This window comes from Lissotriton vulgaris, chromosome 7 (genome assembly GCF_964263255.1).
Source record: "Lissotriton vulgaris chromosome 7, aLisVul1.2, whole genome shotgun sequence".
Classification (NCBI taxonomy): Eukaryota; Metazoa; Chordata; class Amphibia; order Caudata; family Salamandridae; genus Lissotriton; species Lissotriton vulgaris.
In genome coordinates, this window is record NC_141695.1 from 1,738,951,964 (window position 1) to 1,738,969,300 (window position 17,337).

The 17,337-nt window shown below is 47.8% G+C and overlaps 1 protein-coding gene across 1 annotated transcript in view; it reads left to right on the forward strand.

Annotated features, from left to right (window-relative positions):
- The window catches only part of LOC147706530 (alpha-2-macroglobulin-like protein 1), a 316,256-nt gene that overhangs the window by 91,514 nt on the left and 207,405 nt on the right, over positions 1 to 17,337 (forward strand). Inside the window, exons 10-11 of the mRNA XM_086932996.1 lie at positions 13,432 to 13,541; positions 15,254 to 15,418. Of these exons, the coding sequence (XP_086789122.1) occupies positions 13,432 to 13,541; positions 15,254 to 15,418 (275 nt within the window). The remainder of the gene's footprint in view (positions 1 to 13,431; positions 13,542 to 15,253; positions 15,419 to 17,337) is intronic.

Sequence of the window (17,337 nt, forward strand, 5' to 3'; positions counted from 1 at the left end):
ACAAAAGGGGGTGGTGATGGACGGAGCATCTGAATCAATCAAACACTCACACCCAGTCAAAAGATCTGGATTTAATCCATCACCGTTCTTTAGCCCACTCTGCCACCCCAGTTCAGACATGGCTATATGCAAATCAGTCTGACCCTCTGCATCATGAGAACAGTCCAGCCCGAACTGCCAAGCCATGTCTTCCCTGGACCGTAAACAAGCTTCCGAGGACCGGTTTCTGGCATTCCAGCCGTCTTCAGCCCGTCTTGCTTGAATCCAGTGGCAAAGTGAGCAAGGGACTCACGTCTGAGTATACCCTGCCACACTTATGGCGGCCAAAAGCTACCACTGAGGTGGAAGGAGCGGCAGCACCTGCATCGAACGGATTTCGTTGGATGCCATCTATCCTTGCTCGTAGATCAGCCGTTTCCTGCCTAGAAGCCACCATTTGTGCCTGAAGATTAGCCAATACATCAATGACATCATCTAACGTGGCCTTAGCTGCACTAACCGACCGGGAGGGTCGGGGATTCTGTCACGTGGACGGTCCTCCGGATCGGTTTGATGTTAGTATGGTCCACCTCTAGATCGAACCAATGCCTGGATAGCCGTGATGGCACAGGACATCGGAAGGATCAAGTGAGGGACAGAGGGGATAAGGGAAGGAAAGGAAGGGGACAGCGGGGAGGGAGATCTATAAAACACAAAAACGTACAATGATAAGTACACTGAGCTATTTCTCTACACTTAGCAAAAACCATCTATATATATAGGTATCGAAGCAGCTGGTTTCGTGTTACGAGGCGTATTCACTGTGCTCTGGAGAAGAGCGAACCGCACAGCAGCCCCTGGACACTGAAAATTGTTCCCGCCTGAGTGACCGGAATCGAGGTGGCCGGAGATGTTAATCTGTGCTGCCTGAAGATATCTGGCAAGGTAGGGGACTCTACGGATTTACCAGTGGAGGAGTGTGCCCAGTGGGGGTGTCGGAATTGTTCGGCGACTTTCATCATTAAAATTTACAATTTAACCCTTAACGAAGTGCATCATGGCCACGGAGGCGTTACGGAGCCGCGAGGCGGCTGCGGTCAAACTGTTTGATGATTCCGCGGCCGGGGAGTCGTTAATGGTGTTTAGGAGATTGGAGAAGCTGATGCGGTCCGAGCAAGTGAAATGGTGGGAGCAGAGGTCGCTTGCTCGGTACCTAGAAGTGGGCATGGTCCCGAGGGGCTTGCGAATAACTTGCTGAAAGCAGCAGACTTAAACTCTAAATCAAGGTGGATGAATTGAATCTAGAAATTGCTAAAATGGACGAGACAGACTATCATAAAAATTAGAGGATATGCTACTCAAACTACAAAAAGACGAAGAGGCCATTAAAAAACATAAGGCCTACAAGTTTAACAGGGACAAATTGGATTACCAAAATGGTAACGTCTTCACTTTTGCACGAAGATACGAGGGTGTAAGGGCTAAGGTTGGTGTGGCAAAACAGCGTATGAATACAAGTACTTTGAGTGATAACACCAATGCCTCTACATCTGCCTCAGAGCTAAGCACCGCCACAGAAAGTGAAACGGAGGGGGAAGGTGGTCGGGTGCTACGTGTGGCAAAAGCAGGGCTTTTAAAATGATCACTGGCACAGGAGGTGGATTGCCTGTGCCAGGACAGGAGAGACACTTTGAGACCCCGGAACAAGCAATTGCCACAAAGTAAGCGGGCAAACGCAAAGCGCAGCGCAAGGAGGAGGCGCAGCAATCGGCGTAAACGTGAACAAGCCTCCCAAGAAAGTAACGAGAGGGAGGTGGAAGCGCAAATAGACCCTGAAATGTCAGCCAACACGGTAATCAATTTGTCTGATGTAACTTTGAATCAAGCAGAGACACAAATCCTCGCACTTGGTCTGTCCTGAGAGTAGCTTTAATTACTCTGAAACTAGAATGGATGTTTTTAGGTTCATTCGAAAACTCAAGCTACGGATGTTTCATAAGCTCAAGGCCAAAAAGGATGCAGTGAATGTCCCCTGCATCGCATCCAAAAGTCCCCCTTTATTTTCAGCTGGGGATGTTAGTCTGTTTCAAGACTTACAACTTTTACAGGGAGAACAAAATGCAAGTACGAGCAATTTGGGGCTAGAAGGCGTGGACATAGGTGGGACAATCAAGACGCCTTTTAAACCTAAATATGTGTTCCAGCCCCCAATGCTTCATGATAACCTCGATCTCTTCCATGAGCAAGTGACCTCTGATCTGAAAGGATTGTACAAGTCTACCAACCGTGCATGTGCCCAGGCAAGTCATCATCAGCGTTGCTACATCGAACTGATGGAAAAAGTACAGGACAATGAAAACCTCATTATAAAACAATCAGATAAGGGGGGTAACATAGTCCTGTGGTCACGGTCATTATATATGGAGGAGGCGTACTTACAGTTGAATAATGTGTTGTGTTATAAACAGAGCAATTTACAAATCGTAAGGGCCTCTTGGCTGGATTATGGTAGATTGGTTGCATGGAAAAGTGGTGGTCTAATCAGCAATGATGAATATCGTTTTTTAACGAATGACCATCCTATAATTCCGTCCCTATACTTTTTACCAAAAGTGCACAAAAATGATTAGAGACCACCGGGACGGCCGATCATTTCCGCAATAGGAAGTATTATGGAAAATACTTCAAAGTACGCAGACTACTTTTTGCAGGAGTGGGTTACATCTCTGCCGCCCTATTTAAGGGACACTTCAGATTTTTTACCCAAAATCCAGGATATTACTTGGGGGGGATGACTTGATTCTTATCACTATGGATGTTTCCTCGTTATATACCTCTATTGGGCATTTGGATGGTGTCAAAGCAGTTGAACATTATTTAAACCGTAGGCCTGCATGTTTCATGCTACACAACAAGAGGCTCATTACCATGGTAAAGATGTGCTTAGAACATAATTATTTTTGCTTTGATAATACTATCTATCAACAGATAAGGGGAGTCGCAATGGGGGCTTGCTGTTCCCCCAGTTATGCGTGCCAGCATATGGGGCTGTGGGAAGAGCAGGTCCTCAAAAGACAACACAAAGACACTTTGAATAGGCATGTACCCCTGTGGCTAAGATATATAGACAACCTTTTTATTATTTGGAAGGGGTCCGAACATCTTGCCAAACAATTTATTGAGCAATTAAATATTAACCATCTGAACCTGGAATTTACCGCTCATATGAGTAAGGAATCTGTTGTCTTTTTGTATGTGGAGGTCTTTATATCTGACGGCACCATATGCACAAGACTTTATCGCAAGCCCACTGCTGGCAACTCGCAACTGCATGCATCTAGTCACCATCCCCAGCACTTGATCCAGAGTATCCCCTATGGCGAGATGCTCCAGGTCAAGCGTATTTGCAGTAGCGATGGGGAATGTAAACTAGCCCAGGAAAATTGTAAGAAGTGATTTCTTAACACCTTGGCTGCTAAGGGGTTTTCCCCTCCTGCGCTGGGTATTCAGGATCCCCATTGTTCATGACAAGGTCAACTCGTCATAAGCACAGCGCAGGTAAAACCCATGACGAGTTGACCTTGTCATGAGCACTGAGGGTACAAAGCATCGATCATTGACAAAGCCATTAACAAGACTAGGTCTCTCACCAGAGAACAGGCACTAATACCGAAGGAAGCAAACCCAGATAGTACTGATAGAGAGTCATCTTAAGTTAGAGTTATCCTGACCTTTAATAAGCAGCATGGGGTCATTAGGAGAATCCTGAAGAGAAATTGGGATTTGCTTTTGAAGGATCCAGTAATCGGTGGGGACCTTACCAAATATAACCGTACGCCACAGTTGACCTTTAGAAAGGCTAGGTCCATGGGCAATTGTCTTGTTAGAAGTAGCCCTGATATCAATACGGGCAATCGTCAATAAGGACCAGACGTACCCGGTAGCGAGGCATTTTGAGGCAACACATGGTAGTGACCCAAACCATCTCAGCTACTTTGCCATAGATTGCATACCATGGTCTCGCAGGGGGTGCGATCGGGAAAGTGCTCTCCGTTTGCTTGAGACCAAGTGCATTTTGGAGCTTAGCACCAAATCCCCTTCAGGGTTGAATGCAACAAAGGATTTGCATACGTGTTTATGAATTTGTGTATGCTACATACTATCTATCTCTCAGCTCTGATATAATGTTAACCGCATTACAGATCCAATCTCTCTAAACATATAATCATGTAATAACTGTGTGCTATTTATTTATGGAATTTTGTTGAACTGTGGTTCTTTTTCCTTATACATTATATCACTTGGTTTCCACTTTTACTATGTATTTAACAATTCTCTCTTTGTCTTTGACTTAGGGGGTTTTGGAAAGTTCGGCCAGTGTTTTGAAAAGCTAGACATGGTCTGCTGTGCATGCCCACTTGGGCCCTATTGAGAGATTTGAAAATCTTTTATTATTGCCTTATGTCGACAGACTTTATTGTAAACAAATGTTGGCATATTGATAATGTGGTTGAGGGGAGTACTAGGCGGATTATCGATTGGGCGCTTCGGTATTGAGGTACCCACTTTTGGGTATTTCTCATTATAGCATGGATACATGATTGAGAAATCGCAACATAGATATCGCCTGGTGTTATTGCACTGTGCATTAGAGGAGTGTATAGACATGTATATTTTAACTGAATCAATGTATCTATATTTATACATTTTTAATGATTTGTATACCAGGTATATGCCAGACATTACGCATTTTAAGCGGTTATTTTTTACAGTTTCTGTTAATTATTATCAGGAACGAAAAATGTTATGCAATAGGGCATTTAAGCCGATATTATGTACATATAGTCTGGGTGGCCAAGTACGCGATGTGAGAAGACGTACCCGGGCTGAGCTCCGAGCGACGCTCCCCTTCCACGGGCCATTTCTCCTCCATTTCCAGCGACACCGGGCCCAAACTCGAACCGAGTGCACCCGGGAACCTGATCCGCCATCACCGAAATTTTCAGACGGATCGGAGTACCTGACCCTCCGACCGACGGCCGCCGAGGCAACTGCCCGCCCAGGGCTCACTTCCATTCGGCGGCCCCATCCACCTGAGACCGGGGATCCGGCCCAGCGAGGTAGGCCGCGGCGCGTGTGTGCTCCCCGGCGCAATCAAGTGGGAGAAGGAGATTGCGCCGCGACGCCGGCTGCCCCCTCGGCGCTCCATCTGCGCAGGGACCCCAGACACGAATATAGGACATAACACCCTGGCTCGCAACAGGCTGTGAAACCGGCCCACCCTGCCAACCGACACTGGGGGCATTCTGCCAAGCCCTGTGAACACCGGAGAGTGATCGCGCTCGACTATTTGGGGGCCCACACGGACAGCGTTACCCCTGGTTCCCGGCAGGCTACAGCGAGGGCGAACCCACTCTGCTCCCTGGGCCCCCACACTCACCCACCACCCTGAAACAGCAAGGGGGAGGAGACCACATCACGACGCCCGATACCCCTGGCGTAACCACTGCTCTGGGGTCCCAGAAGTTGCAAGCAGGCACGCCACACTGGCTCGCAGCGCACTGAGCCACTGATCCGCCTTACCTGCCGGCGCTGGGGACTTCCCGCCAAACTTGGCGGACGCCGGAGGACGATCGTGCTCCGCTGTTTGGAGACCCACACTGACGGCGTCGCCCCTGGGTCTGAACGACCAACAACGGAGGCTGTGTGGCTCTATCTCCTGGACACCTGTACCCGCCTGCTGCTCAGAAATAGACACTGGTCAACGCCGGACCCGTCTAACACCGAGGAGCCCGGCCCACACGACACGCAAACTGCGGCCACGTTGGGGCCGCAGTTTGAAGGGGTGGACGGACCCCTAGAGGTGAGTGCCCCCCCCGAGGGAATAACAGATGGGATCCCCCCCTGGGGCGGACTATCCGAGACCAGTGACATTGGGAACTCTAACCTGTCTGCGGACACTGCCACTGACTTTTGGTGCCCCTTGACCCACTGCCCGTGGTGGGGAGCCGCCACGGCTCTCTTGGCAACCTGAACTAACTTGTTTTACCCAAGTGTTGAACTTCGTCATCCCCCCATTGAACTCACGGACTGATTGAGCTCGATAGAGCGTTTGGGCGGCGACTTGTTCTGTTGTTGCCCTTTTGGTATTATGTTTCTGTTAAAGTTCTTCCTTTTGAGACTAGTGTTGACACTGAAGTGCTACAGCGTGCATCCCTGGGTCTGTGGGAGAGGGCGAGGGGAAAAAATGGTCATTGCTCGCGGCTGCTGTACATGTGTGGGTGGGGCGGGCTGGGAGTTGGGGGGGGGGGACGGGTGCTTGGGCGCAATGTATACTGTGATGGCTACAGTTAAATTTTGCACCTGGAATGTCAGGGGCATGCACACACCCTCACGTAGATACCAGGTGTAGTCATACCTTAGGAGACATCAGGTCCAGATCGCACTACTACAGGAGACACACCTGGTCGCCACTGAGGTAGCCGCACTTCGCCGTAGGTGGAGGGGGCAGATATTCGCCACGACCTTTTCAGCGTTTGCACGGGGGACCCTGATCTGGGTTAGGCCCGGGGTTCCATTCGCACTAACACACAGCAATATCGACACCGAGGGGCGCTACGTCTTCATACAGGGCAGACTAGACGGGCAGCAGATTGTCATAGCCTCCATCTACGCACCTAATGTAGAGCAGGGGAAATTCTTCATGCGCTTATCGGCAGTAATTGCGCCCTGGCCAAACGTACCCTTGATGATGGGTGGGGATTACAACTGCGTGCTAGATGTCTCCCTTGACCGCTCGTCCCCCCCAGCAGCCATCGCCCCAGCGCAGGCAACTTCCAGAGCCCTACTTGATTGGGCAACACAATGGAACTTACAGGATGCCTGGCGAGTCAGAAATCCCACCGCCCGGGTGTATTCCTATTACTCGGGAGCCCATTCACTGCATGTCAGGTTGGATAGATACATGCTGTCCCGCGATCTGATTCCCTCCGTGACAGACGCAGACTACCTGGGACGGACGCACTCGGACCATAACCCGCACACACTGGTATATGGATGGAGGTGCCCACGCCCGCCCGTACCCACATGGCGCTTGCAACCAGATCTCCTACTCGACACCCCATTTCGGGAGGAGATGTCCAGGAGGATCATACAATATTTTGAAGACAACAACGACTCGACCTCCTCCCCGAGAGTCGAGTGGGACGCCTTCAAGGCGGTTACCCGGGGAGGCTGCCTCGGTGTGCAGGCGGGCCTACGAGGACAGGTGGAGAGAGATCTGATAAGGGCGGAGGAGGCACTACTAGATAAAGAACGGGAGGCGACAGGGGGCGATGATTCCCAAATGATTTCGGCCAGGGCGGATCACGCTGTATTGATGGAGCGCCTAAAGAACATTAATTTCGCAGCGCACTCCGCGCGCACACACAACGCGGGGGATAAACCTGGCAAGATGCTGTCGTGGCTGATACGGCAAGACACGCAATCCGCGTCGGTCCTGTCGATCCGCACAGCCCAGGGCGTCGAGGTCTACACCCAGGCACAGATCCATGAGGCGTTCACGTCACATTACAGGTCCCTGTATAGCTCACGGCTGCGGGCCACTGTGGTGGAGATCACGGACTATCTAACGACACTGTAGCTCCCAACAGCTACTGCTGCCCATCAGACCGGTGAGGAATTACGGGAAGTGATTTTCTCCCTCTCCAATTGCAAAGCACCAGGCCCTGACGGACTCCCGGCAGAGTTCTATAAAGCCTACTCACTGGTGTTAATACCGGAACTGCTGAGAATGTATAAGGCGGCATTGGAAGATGCTGAACTCCCGGCGTCCCTAAACGAAGCTAATGTGGTCTCTCTGCTGAAACCGGGTAGAGAAGCGAGCGAACTCGGCTCATACAGACCATTGGCGCTCCTCAACACCGATTACAAAATATTGGCAGCGACGCTGGCTCGGAGGCTTGCACCGCTGGTCCCCACACTAGTACACGCTGATCAAAATGGCTTTGTGCCCACCCGGAGCACGTCCTACAATCTACGCCGTTTTTTTAAGATCCAACGGTGTGCGACCCCCACCTGGCCGCGTTCAGAGTGCATCGTGCTCGATCTAGAAAAAGCGTTTGACTCGGTGGAATGGCCGTATCTCCTCAGAGTCCTCGAGAAATACGAACTAGGCGAAGCCTATATCCAGATGGTGGGGCTCCTCTATCAAGCGCCCGAGGTACGCGTCCGGACTGGACGGCTGTTCTCTGACAGGATCCGCATTGGGCGGGGTACCAGGCAGGGCTGCCCCCTCTCCCCTATGATATTCGCCTTGGCGATGGAGCCATTGGCGGAACTGCTCCGCACCTCCGGCGCCACATGGGGCATCCCACTAGCAGACGGCACACACTCGGTGTCTCTGTATGCAGACGATTTATTACTGTATATCAGAGACCTCACGCGTATACCAGAGGCAATCACAGACATCTTCCGAACATTCGGAGATATGTCGGGGCTCCACGTTAACTGGGCCAAATCGGGAACCTATGCATTCAGTGGCGAGATGCCGCAATGTGAGGTGCGCATGATGGGGGAGACGCTCCGGTGGCACCCGACGGTATTCAGGTACCTGGGGATCTTAATATACCGAGACCCCGTGGATCTCCTGGAGGGCAACCTAGTGAGAGCTATATCCTCGTTTTCGGCCCAGGTCACGTTCTGGAACTCCCTCCCACTGAATGTGCCGGCCAGAGTGGCGCTCACCAAAATGATAATGCTCCCCCGGCTCCTCTATTATTATGCTAACCTGCCAGTATATGTGCCAGCGCGCATATTCAGAGGGCTGGAAACTCTCACCAGGTGCCTTATTTGGAACAAAGGGAGACCCCGGGTAGCCTTAAAGACCCTATACGCGGCCACGGACGCTGGAGGCTTAGCTGTCCCCAATCAGGAGCTATATTACTTGGCAGCCCAGCTACAATGGGTCGCTTACTGGCTGAGCGGCAAGAACCTGATGGACACGGCCACGGCCGACACCACCCTGTCCCCCGTACAGGTGCTAACACTCTTCCACCCCCTAACGCAGGGGCGGCCCCCCACGCAAGTCCATGTGGCACTCGCGAAGCGATGCTTTGCGCGGGCCCTCAGACTCACCAAGGGTACAGTGCCCTATGCTCCGAACCTACCTCTACTAGGGACTCCCTTAGGCACTGGCATACTGTCCTCGACTGAGCTACGCAGCTGGACTGCGGCAGACTTAGACGACCTGAGCGGCCTATATAGCGACGGAGAGCTGTTGCCCTTCGAGACCCTGGTCACAGATACAGAACTGCCAGCGGGTCAATTTCTGGCACACGCCAGACTCCTCCATGAGCTGACGAAGGCATGGGGCGACATGAGCCAAGAACCGTCCACTCATCTACTCATCCAGTACCTGCACGTGATCGGCGATGGGTCCCATATAGTGCACTGGCTAGCACAGGCACTACACAGCCATACCCAATTCTCCTCCCAAAGACTGAGGGAGAAGTGGGCGACCGACCGGGGCACCGACTGGACGGACAAACAGTGGGCCGCGATATTAGCGGGCGCCAGAAATATTCCTCGCAACACGCAATTTAAAACCATCCAATATTATATCCTTCACCGCGCGTATTTGTCTCCTGACAAACTGAATCGCTATTTCGGACTCACCTCGTCGGCGTGTCCCAGATGCGGCCTCCTAGATTCGGACTTCCTGCACGCACTCTGGAGTTGCGCCCACCTCGCCTCGTACTGGTCAGCGGTCACTGACACGTTGACGGCAGCCACAGGCGAAACTCTCCCCAAGACGTGGGAAGTATGCCTACTGGGACTCTACAAGAGAACCAAGCGGACCAAGCTGCGGGCGCGCTTTTGGGACTTAGGCCTCATTACGGCTAAGCGCCTCATCACGAAACGGTGGAAAAGTGCCACTCCACCGCGCCCTGCGGACTGGCGTCGCTCTTTTGGCAACTGGGCCTGTGCGGAGAGTGTGTCTCTACACAGAGAGGAGACCGCTGGCCTACGGAAATACCCGATCGCCCAAGACTGGGACGCTACCCTGACCGCATACCATCGGGCGTGCACCCAGGCCGGTATAGAATGCCATCCCGATGCGGAATAGAGGGGGCCCAGTTAATTGCTGTCCATGTTGGGCGCGGAACTCCCCCAGCCACCGCCCCGCCTCTTCCCCCCCCCCTCCCCCCCTCCTTCCCCCCCACCGCCTGTCCCGACCGCTGAGACCTTGAACAACGAGAGATGTCCCCTGCCGCTCCCCGCCACCGCCCTTCCCCCCCCCTCCTCCGCCCTGCAGCCGCAGCGACACCACATCCTCAACTATCCCCACCCCTGCGCAGCCCACATAGGATGCACCACACACAGCTAGAGTTCCAGATACACTAACACACACACAAATACTAGTCCAACAGTTGTTGAAATATTTCTTCCTCCCCCTCTTCTTTTACTTCCCAGTTATATCTTTTGGTTGACGCAGAGATTGTTAATGCTGTACTCATGATAATGCTCGATCCCCCCTCCCCATTTCCGTATCACACAATGCCAGCTGGATGCTTCCATGTACAGGAGGCGGACACCCAGCGACCCATATGATGACGGGGGATATGATCCTGCCCTTGCTCACTACTGTGCTAATCAGGGAACACAACTCGAAACAATGACTGTTGGATTTCATGACCATTCTGGTCCTTTCGCAGTGCTACGAGCCGCGAGCACTGCAACACGAGACATTTCCTAGCACTGCCACTTGTGAACTAATGCATCTCCACTGGCTACTGTTTATTTTCACTCATATGTAATTGACATGTCAATATGTGCTGCTGGCCGAGTACAGTTTGTAGTAATGATTCATTGTTGTGACATTGTGTGACTACTAATTAACTCATCTGTGAAACTAAATAAAGTTTGAGACCGTTGGTCTTTAAAAAAAAAAAAAAATTATGTACATATAGTCTGTCTTCCCTATCTACTATGGCACAGCACAGCTGAATGTAATTTAATTTTTGCACTAGCACTTTAAAAGGTCTTTCACTGCACGTGACGAGTCATGTGATCAAGGTCCAGGTGGGACCGAAACGGGTCATGGCGGCATTGATGCAGGGTGTTTGAATAAACGACACAAAGAACTTTGGGTCCGCGTGTTCATTCTTTTCTGATTTTACAAGAAATTTCTGGGTGAAGAACTGCAATATATATGAACCCCTATTGTTTGCAATACCATTGTGTAGAGAGTTGGGCACCAGACACCACATAGTCGCTCTGCGAATTTTGACGTCCAACACCTGGCCCTTGTTCGTGTGTGGTATGTCAAAATTTTTAAATTTGGCTTGGTTGATCAGATCTAAAAGGTTTAATGAAATTGTTTAATCATGGTCATTGCAATTAGACCTTCTTAAGTCATTTATTGATGTCATTTGTACTCTTTTATCTAATCTTGTGGACTCATTTTATTGGTTCTGATTTTTAATTTGTTATGCTATGTAACGCTTTTAAAGATATGTTTTATCGAAATAAAGCCTATTGACTGACTGGCAATACCTGTAAAGCAAAATACGAGTTCTGGATATAGGCAGTAGTGCTTGTCAGTGCAGAGGACCACATTGGGGTATCACTGCATAAATACAAAATAAACACAAGATAGAGATACAATCCACAAGATACATATGAGATCACTCAGCAGGTTATTGAGCAATAGAACGTACCCTAGTCTAGACACCTTTGCGCATCACAGGGGTAGAGCGTAGCCCTCTACCATTCATGGAAAACCCCTGTTAACAAAGGGAGCCAGAGACATAGGGGCAGATTTACAATAAGTGGCGCATCCCTGCATATCAGCAGGGATGCGCCACTTATTGTGCACCATGACTCCGCCACCATTGATGCGCCCCATTTACAATGCGACGCACCAATGGGCAAAAACGGCACAGATGCGTGACGCATCTGTGCCGTAAAGGCGGCGCATTGCTGGAGTTGCGTCGCAAGCATGACGCAGCTCCAGCAAGGCTCTGGGGGGCCCTATCTTGTTAATGCTGCGTCAATCCTTACACCTGCTTCAAGCAGGCGCAGGGTTTTGACGCAGCATGCGCCCCAAAGTGACTGGGTAAAATCTTGTAGATTTCACTCAGCCACTTTTAGGAGGCGTTCCTGCGCCGGAACGCCCCCCCCCGCGCAGGAACGCCTCCTTCTGGCGCAGGGCTTTACGTGACGCATCTCCCAGATGCGTCACGTTGTAAGTACCCCGCACCATGGCGCATCTTTTGCGCCGCCGCTGCGTCATAAAAGTAACGCAACAGCAGCGTGAAAGGGGCACAAGGGGCTTGTAAATCTGCCCCATAAAGGTGAATGCACCATAAATCACACACACACACGTACTGGCCTTTCCTTCACATCCAATACTTGTAATTAGGAGGTAGACTAACGAAATGTCTCTTATCAAATAAAACTCTTTGAACTGGAAGCTCCTGCTCCAAGTAAAATGCTCAAACACGGTAAATAAGTAGTTATTTGTCAATGCAATAACTGCGTCTGAAGTCACACCCCAAGTCCCTCAAGATTCCTGATAACTACTCGGGGGGGGGGGGGAGGTAGCAGTTAGATCATCCTTAGCAGCAAACAAAATAATTGGGGAAAATCGTGGATCTCAAAACATCCACTCCTCCGTCGGCCGAAAATACCGACCAATTAAATGAGCTCCCGGCACATTGCCGATAATCAGAATAAACCAAGTTCAGCGTTGAGGCTGATATCAAGACCGGTGCAGAGCACCCTTACCGCCACCATGGAGGGTCCCTGAAAACAAATGCAGGAACGGAGAAGGAATCCCCGACGCCAAGCCCGGACATGGCTTCCGCTTATATGCGTCCTCTCGCGATGTCTAACGCGACTCGCGGAGGATCATGGGAGCTGTAGTTCCGGCTCGGGCGATATCGGGAATCGTAGTTCCCGCTGAATTACGATTGTGACAGTATAGGGGTAAAAATTACTATTCGAACTCCAGGGGGTGCAACAGTAGGGTAAGTGTTGGATAGTGTAAGGGTAAAAATTACTATTCTAACTCCAGGGGGGTGCAACAGTAGGGTAAGTGTTGGATAGTGTAGGGGTAAAAATTACTATTCTAACTCCAGGGGGTGCAACAGTAGGGTAAGTTTTGGATATTGTAAGGGTACTATGGGTTGTGATGGTATGCGTTGTGATGGTATGCGTTGTGATGGTATGCGTTGTGATGGTATGCGTTGTGATTGCATGCAATGTAATGGATCTTGCGTTGTAAACGTTTTGTTGTAATGGTAGTGCGTTGTAAAATTTACATTGTAAAGGTTGTTTCCCATGTCATGTTAGATTGAATAAACACACCTGGGATATATGATTCATCTGAGTGTCTTCTTGAGTGTTTTTCCGGGTGATTCCTCATGACTGACTTCTTGTCCTCTACAGACGTGACTCTCTCTGGATCCAGGTCATGCACTATATCTTCTGATATTGCAACAGTGACGTTTGAAGGGACAGATGATTACTACAAAAAAGGCATACCCTACACTGGCTGGGTATGTAGGAAAACAACTGGAGGAATGGGACGAAGCAGTCTTTGCAACACAGCTGTTCAACCTGTTTCATTCTTTACTGCGTTGTCTTTCTTCCTCTTGAGACATCTGTCTTTCTTCTATCTTATTTCAAATCTGTAACTTCTTCCACTCAAATACTTGTTTTCCTCTTTCTACTTTTCAGATATTTTACCCCCTTTTACCTTATCTCTTGACCTTCTATCATATCACTGTTCACTGATCTCTCTATATCTGCTATCTTTCTTTCAGCACCTTTCTCTCATCATCCACTTTACTCACAGTGCTTCTCTTTTTCCTCATCCACATCTACAGCTCCATATACCTCCTCATCAACATCTGTCACCCGCTGTCTTCCCTCATGTTTCTGTATTCTCTGCCTCTCACATATCTTTCACCTCATTTTTTCACATCTGTGACTTCTTTCACCTCTCTCTTCCACATACTCTCACCTGTCCTTCTCAATAGTCTCCATCCATTTGTCTCTTAAACCCATCTCACCTTTCTTCTTGCACACTCTAGCCACCAATCTCCCATCCTTATCTTCGCTCATCTATCCGACTTCATCCTAATGTCAAATATGCCTTCATCTTTTTTCTTATATCTGCATCCCATCTTTAAAGGATTACATTTTGCTTGCAAACCAAATTTTTTTTATAAAAATGTATAAACTATACAAAGTATAAAAAGCCTATTTGAATGCAAATACTATTTTGCTCTGTATGCTTTAAAAGTCTTGTTGCTTTTCAATATCAGTAATGGAAATATTAATAAATAAAGGTCTCAGAACATAATATGTTGAGTACTTTCTGGTTTGAGACATGTAGCTCCCTAACCCTCCTGTCATGAGATGAGGCCTATTTTCTGTGAGCCCTGAATTTGTGTTGCCGTCTTGAATTCTAAAACTGTCTTGGAGAAAGGACCCTTCACATCAATGATTGAACACATAAGTTGCGTGTACCCGAATAATCATGTGCAGCAATGCCATCTTATTGGAGCACACTTCCTACAGTCAGCATTGGCACTGTGTATACTACAACCTTTACGGTTGAAGTGCCTTTGCAGGAGTGGAAGTTAGATAGAAATGGGATTTCGCAGACCGTGGTTATGAAATATAAGTGCAAAGTTCAGATAGTTAGTGACACCTTTAATAGAGAAAAATGTTTTCTCCTTCTCACTTCTGTTCATATCTTTAGCCTCTCTATCACCTGACACGTTTCTCTCTTTCTCACACATCTAATGTCCTCTCTGACACATCTAATGTTTTCTCGCCTCATCCCCTCCTTCCCATCAATGCCTCTCTCTTCTCCTCTCAAATACCTTTTTCTTTGTCTCCCACGTCTTATGTCTCATTTATCCCTCTGCTGTTCTCTCCCTCTGTGCTGTCCTTTTTAATCTCCTTCCTTTCTTTATCCTCTCAAACGTGGTACCATCCCTCTGCCCTCACATACCTCCCTTGTTATCCTCTCACCTGTGTTTCAATCCGGTCTCACACCTCACTTTCTTCAGCTTCCTATCTACATTGTCTTTCCTTCTCTGACACAGTCTCTCCTCATCTCTTGGACCTAAATTATTTCCTCCTTTCTTGCCTGCCAGTTCTACCCTCTAACAATTCTCTATTGCTCAGTCCCACCTTTCTCCCTTTTACCCTTCTCTTAAAGCCACTTTCCATTCTCTCATCTCCTCTCTTGTTGCAGATGAAGCTTGCCAGTGCTGATGGCACCCCAATGAAAGGTCAGACCGTCTACCTGTTTAGTGAGTGGGGTATGCAGCGACTGAACCAATCATATGAGACCGATGATTCCGGAAGGGTATTCTTTTCCCTGAATACCTCCGATTGGACCTCTTCAGTCAACCTGAGGGTAAGTACTTCTCAATGAATACCTCTGATTGCTCCATTTCAGTCAATCAGAGGGTGCATTATTTTCCCCGAATACCTCCAGTTAGTCCTTCTAAGTCAACTGTTGGGTAAATTGTTTTCCCTGAATACCATCAATTGTTTTTTCTCAGCCAACCTTTGGGTGAGTTATTCTTTTCCTGAATTCCTCTGATTGGTCCTGCTCAGTCAACCTGAGGGAAAGTTCTTCTCCCAGAATATCTTCAATTGGCACTTCTCAGTCAACTTGATTGTGAGTTAGCTTCTCTGAATACCTCCGATTGGTCCTACTAAGTCACCCATAGAATGAGTTCACACATATTGAGGTGGTCAGTCCCCAAAGAACTTGCTCCTTAGTGACAACGGCAAGAGAACCCAGATGTTAGGAGACCATGAACTAAGTTTCACTCCCCCTAAAAGTCGAGAAAATAACTTCACGATGTTAGGAAAATCATTTCCCTTGCATTTGGTTCACAAATATATAGACAATCAAGAGTGTTTGGTATTTCCCTCAAGAATGTATATATTTTTAAATAACAACTCCGATTTTTTTACTTGTTTTGCAAATTTCTTACACGATTTTTAGAATTTAAAAACATAGATATGTTTGATAACAGTTACTTGGGAGTGAGAAAAACAGCATCATGTCTAAAACATTTAATTAACTCTAACCAACTCCTTCTGATTTTCATGTTTTTGTATCCAAAAACATGCTACTTCGTTCTGGGAACAAACTTGCCACACTGTCCCTTTTCCTTTTAACATTAGATGTCACTGTGTTAATTTTCTCTGCATAAGATCAAGTTGAAGTGCTATAAAAGTGACTATGTGTGAGGAAGACATCCTGATCATTTGTTTGTATTCCCTTTGCTAATAAAAGTAAGCTATATCTATAACTTTGACACCTTTGCAGAAATGTCCTCGCAATGTAACACAAAATATAATTTTGTCAGAGATAACTTTAAATCTCATTTCAAGTCCGCAAGAGACACGGATACATTCATAATTTTGAAAAGTGAAGAACCTTGGTCTAAACGATACTGCACACAGTTTTAGTAATATTCACCCAATGAGCAAACAAAAAGTTGCAGAAATGTAGGGCTGCTTTCTGTCATTGTCAGGTGCACAACTTTTATTGGTATTTGATTTAAACTTTTTAAGATATATATTGCCTTCCAAAATTGTAGATTTGGCATGTGGTACTTCTCAAGCAGAGTTCCACTTTTTGCCATAACTATAAACCGAAAGACCTACAAAAATTAGGTGTGTCACTAACTTTGTCTTACTTAGTGGTGTGTAATTAAATAGGCACAAGCAAAATTTTGTGAAGGTAATTACCTTTCCAAATTCATTGCGTTAAAAGTTCCTCATCTTCGCAAAACTTATTTGTAGGAAAGGCGTTTAATTTTCCAATAAAAGCATGATTTTTCAAAACTCTGCACCAGCACCCATTGCCATGGTTGCAAAGTTAAAAAAAAAAATTACTGACAGTCTTTTCTACTCTCCACATTGTATTATCTTTACCAGTGTTGTTTACCAACACAATGACATGTTGTATATTGCTGTAGCTGTGCTATAGGCATACACATTTTCCTTGAATGCATTTTGCAAGCCTTATATGCAACAAACAATTTAAAATGCCTCTAATGCACAGTTTCTTCCCTCTCATGACACAATAATTGATGACAGATTATTTTCATCAGTCAGTCTCCCATACGTGAGTCCCCAATATCAAATGAATTCCCCCTTTTCAATTAAAGTTGCAGGTACAGCAAAACGGATATCAAAGGTAATTTGTATGAATGGAGAGCAGTAGCTATCTATGGCTGATTTGATTAGCTGTTTTGAGCAAGTTGTACTAATTTTGTGTTTTGCAATGTTATTAAGCATTTGTATTTCTCACAA